The sequence below is a fragment of the Nicotiana tomentosiformis genome, chromosome 9 (assembly GCF_000390325.3).
Source record: "Nicotiana tomentosiformis chromosome 9, ASM39032v3, whole genome shotgun sequence".
NCBI classification, from domain to species: Eukaryota; Viridiplantae; Streptophyta; class Magnoliopsida; order Solanales; family Solanaceae; genus Nicotiana; species Nicotiana tomentosiformis.
The window spans coordinates 83306232-83310791 of record NC_090820.1 but is presented as its reverse complement, the minus strand read 5'-3'; the positions used below and the strand labels follow the sequence as shown (position 1 = coordinate 83310791).

The 4560-nt window shown below is 35.0% G+C and overlaps 1 protein-coding gene across 1 annotated transcript; it reads left to right on the top strand.

The window, feature by feature from the left end:
- Positions 1-372: 372 nt before the first annotated feature.
- On the top strand, positions 373-2547 carry LOC138899102 (uncharacterized). The gene is made up of 3 exons (XM_070185219.1): positions 373-431; positions 2055-2169; positions 2266-2547. The coding sequence occupies exons 1-3, from the start codon at positions 373-375 to the stop codon at positions 2545-2547; spliced, it is 456 nt and encodes a 151-aa protein (XP_070041320.1).
- Positions 2548-4560: the final 2013 nt, after the last annotated feature.

The following is a 4560-nucleotide window of genomic DNA, read 5'->3' as shown; positions in this document are numbered from 1 at the left end:
TGGTTGATACAAAAAGTAAAGTTGGTTTTTTTCTTTTTGGGAGGGGGGGCCAAAAATGTTAAATTAAGTCTGTAGTTCAAAGCCAGTACGTAAATTTGTGTGACAATTAAGGATGTAGTTGGGTAAATAAAGTAGTGATTGATTGAAACAAGAAAGCACCAATAAAAAGAAATTCCAAAAATGGAAGCCAACACCATCATCATAAATATCTTTTTCAGGGATCACGTTCACTTTGTCGTATAAATACAATGGTAAATAAAGAAAGTTGGTGCTTACAATTCTAGAGATGAAAAAAAATCATAACAAGAGCTGCAGATTTATCTGTCAACTAATACCCAATTCAGTAAGTGAATGAATGAATGAATGACGAAAATGACGTATCAAGATATCAGTGCAAATTATTACTATAAGGTCACTGATGCTCGTGAATCGTGAGCAGGTAAAATTTATAGGTTAAACCGGATTTAGTAGCTTTAATTTAAATTTTGAATTCCGTATTTATTTTAGAAAATTAATTAAATATGTATAAATTATTTATTTATAATCAGTAATTATAAAAAACTAAAATTCTGAATCTGTAAACTTCAAATTCTAACTTCGCATCTAATTCATCAAATATCTAGCTTTTCTTCTTTACTTATTTGGTAAGTACTTAAAAAAAGAAAAGAAAAGGAAAACTTTGACTTATTACGCAAGCATTAGAATTTAAATTAGTGGATGATGAATAATACTGTACTTAGTGAATTTTTCTTAAAAATTGAAGTGGGTCAAATAACCAAATAATTTTGGTAAAATTATTTGTTTGAATATGAGAGGTACTATATATATGTTGTTGAAGACGGATATGTCCATGAATCCATCTGAGTCACTCCCTTTAATTCAAATAAAGATTTAAGACCATTAGCTAATACTCTTTACAATTTCCAACGGTTGAAGCAATTCTAATTATGGAAAGCCTCCATATTAGAATTAATAAAGAGTTCTTACGCTATCCGATCATTTTAACTTGTTGGCCCGCATGTTTACTTATCTTATTTTTATGTTACTAGTTTTTCTTGTATAATCATGTTGGAGTTACCTGATCCCGTGGACATTTGGGCCTCAACTTTGAGTCCAGTAGATAGGCATTTGTTAGTAGTGTTAGTAGTTGGCCCATAGTTAGCCCACTTTGTAATAATTAGACTACATTGTATTTATTCTATATATAATTGGTGGATTGGTTAGAGTTAGGATATAGGTTCTTTTACTCTTTTGCCCCAGGTATATATTAGGAGTCTAGAGTATTCTTGTATCGGTTTTTCAAATGAATAAAGAAAATATCTCATTTTCTCTCTCTCTGCGTTCTCACCCGCCCCCCAAATGAAACCCTAGCTAAATCTCCATCGATCATGTTCGATTTGCAATGTTATCATGGTATCAGAGCGAGGGTTTTGGTAGATTCGAGGGTGAGTTATGGAGCGGTGTTACCCCTGTTGGTTGAATCGAAAAAAGTTACGAGCTTGCCATTTTTTTTAGTAGACGGTGTACCTGAGATTCCAGCAACGGTTTTCCTTTCACTTTCCGTTGACGTTTTTCTTCTGATTTCGGCAAGTTTCTCTCAGTTTAAGCTTGTTTCAAGTCTCACTTCTTCGACTAAAAAGGAAGGAGATTGGTAACCCTAGTTCATTCTCTTTTGCCTTATCACTACATGTTTAAGATCATTTCTCAATTTTATTTCTGTTGAGTGATTATTTTTTTTCTGGCTTACAATATTTCTCTGATAATGGGATTGTCTATCAAACTATATGTCCTCACACACCTCAACAAAATAGTGTTGTTGAGAGAAAACACAAACACTTGCTAGAAATAGTTAGAGCTTTATTATTCCAATCAAAACTGCCAACAAAGTTCTAGGGAGATTGTGTCCTAACTGCCACTTACTTGATAAATAGATTCCCTTCAATTGTCTTGCATAATAGAACCCCTTATGAAATCCTATATGGAAATTTACCTTCTTATGCTCACTTGAAGCCTTTTGGATGCCTATGTTATGTTATTATCCCTAAATGCAATAGAGACAAGTTAGATCCTAGAGCAACCCCATGTGTGTTTATTGGTTATCCATTTGGTAAGAAAGGGTACAAATTGTACAATCTATCCATCAAAACTGTCTTTGTCTCCAGAGATGTGGTATTTCATTAGTCCATTTTTCCATTTCTTTTGTCTTCTACATCCCCTAGCTCTCTTGTCCCTTCTATTCATGTTGATGAATCTTATCATTTTCAGTCTGATCCTTCTTCTCTTCCTTGTTCTATTCTTTCTTCACCTGATACACCTTCTGATCCACCAGCCATCCCTTCAATTTTTATGCCTTCTCATTCCTCTTCTATCCCCCCTCCTGAAGTTAGAAGGAGTAGCAAAACTCACACACTACCTTCCTATCTTAATGACTTTGTTACACAACTTTCACCTTCTCTTTCCAGCTCCACTTCTACATCACTTTCTATTGCCCATACAAAAATAACTGAGACTCATTCTTGTACTCAGACAGCTGCGTGTCCTGCTTAGCAAGTGGACATGAGGAAAATATTTGAGGCTTTAGAGACTAATAAGACTTGGACAATAGTTGAATTGTCTAAAGGAAAAAGCCAATTGGTTGTAAACGGGTGTATAAAATTAAACACAAAGCTGATGGTAGTATGGAGAGGTATAAGACTAGATTAGTGGTACGGGGTGATACACCAATTGAGGGAATTGATTTTCATAAAAAAATTTCCCCCGTTGTCAAGATGTGCACCATCAGATATCTTATAGCTTTTGCTATCAAGAAAGGTTGGTCTCTTTTCCAATTAGATGTTAATAATACATTTCTCCATGGTGACTTGGATGAGGAGGTTTACATGAAGTTTCCTCTATGTCTTATTGTTAATTCTACTGTCCAGCACACTTCTCCTTTGGTTTACAAGTACCAAAAGTTTCTTTATGGTCTAAGACAAGACTTTCGTCAGTGGTATGACAAGTTATCACCTGCTCTTTGTTCCAAGAGTTATATTCCTTCTCTAAATGATTATTCTCTCATCATTAAGAAATCAGTTGCTTCTACTGTCTTTCTTGTCGTATATGTAGATGATATTATTCTTATGGGCGATGATCTTCATGAAATTTCTGTCCTTAAGGAGTTTCTGAACAATCAATTTGAGATAAAAATTTGGGTTTACTCAACTATTTTCTTGTTATTGAAGTTTTATATGATGAATCTGGGATAATTCTTCACCAAAGGAAATTTATTGCTGACTTACTTCATAAGTTTAATTGTGATTATGTTTCTGCCGTGGCTTCTCCTCTTGAATTTGAAACTTAAATCTGGTGATGGGGAGTTGTTGTCTAGGCCTGAGACTTATAGAAGTTTTGTTGGTAAACTTAATTTTCTCACCCGCACTAGACTTGACTTGTGCTTTGTTGTTTAGCACCTAAGTCAGTTTCTCAAATGTCCTAGGATGCTTCATATGACTGATGCTCTTTACATTTTGAGATATTTGAAAGGTACTCCTCATGTTGGGGGTTTTCTCAATAACTCTCCTGATTTTTCTGTACTTGCCTACTGTGATAGTAATTGGGCAGTATGTTCTGAGTCTCGTAGGTCTGTTTCTAGTTTCTGCATATCTTTAGGTAGAATTTTAATAAGTTAAAAATCTAAGAAACAGGCAGTTGTCTCTTTATCCTCCGGTGAAGCTGAGTATCGGGCAATGAGAAAGGTTGTGGCTGAATTGGTTTGGTTGGTTCGCTTACTCACTGATTTGGGGCTTCCAACTGTGTCTCTTGTTCCTGTCTTCTATGATAATTTGACAGCCCTACAAATTGCGAAAAATCTTATGTTTCACGAACGTACTAAGTACATTGAGGTGGACTGTCATTTCATACGGACAAAATTGGCTGATGGTCCAATTCCCTTGCATCATCTCTCTAATTCTTCTTAGTTGGCTGACATATTTAACAAGTCTTTGACAAGTGGACATCATCATTTGTTGCTTGGCAAGTTGGGTGTGACCTGACCCTCCAAATTGAGGGGGGTGTTGGAGTTACCTGATCATGTGGACATTTGGGCCTGAACTTCCAATCCAGTAGATACGCATTTGTTAGTAGTGTTAGTAGTTGGGCCATAATTAGCCCACTTTGTAATAATTAGACTACATCGTATTTATTCTATACATAGTTGGTGGATCCGGTTAGAGTTAGGATATAGGCTCTTTTACTCTTTTACCCTAGGTATATATTAGGAATCTATAATATTCTTGTATCAGTTTTTCAAATGAATAAAGAAAATATCTCATTTTCTCTCTCTCCATGTTCTCACCCCCCAAATGAAACCTTAGTTAAATCTCCATCGATCCTATTCGATTTACAATGTTATCAAATCACTTGTAATTTTATTTTAAGTGATTTAGTAGTGTATATTTACTTTATAAGTGTAATGTGAAACTCAAAGAAAAATATCAACATTTGTTATTCTTTACCCCTGCATTTCACCTTATGTTTCGATGTGATTCCTGTTTTTCTTCTTCTTTCCTCTCCCCCTCCAGT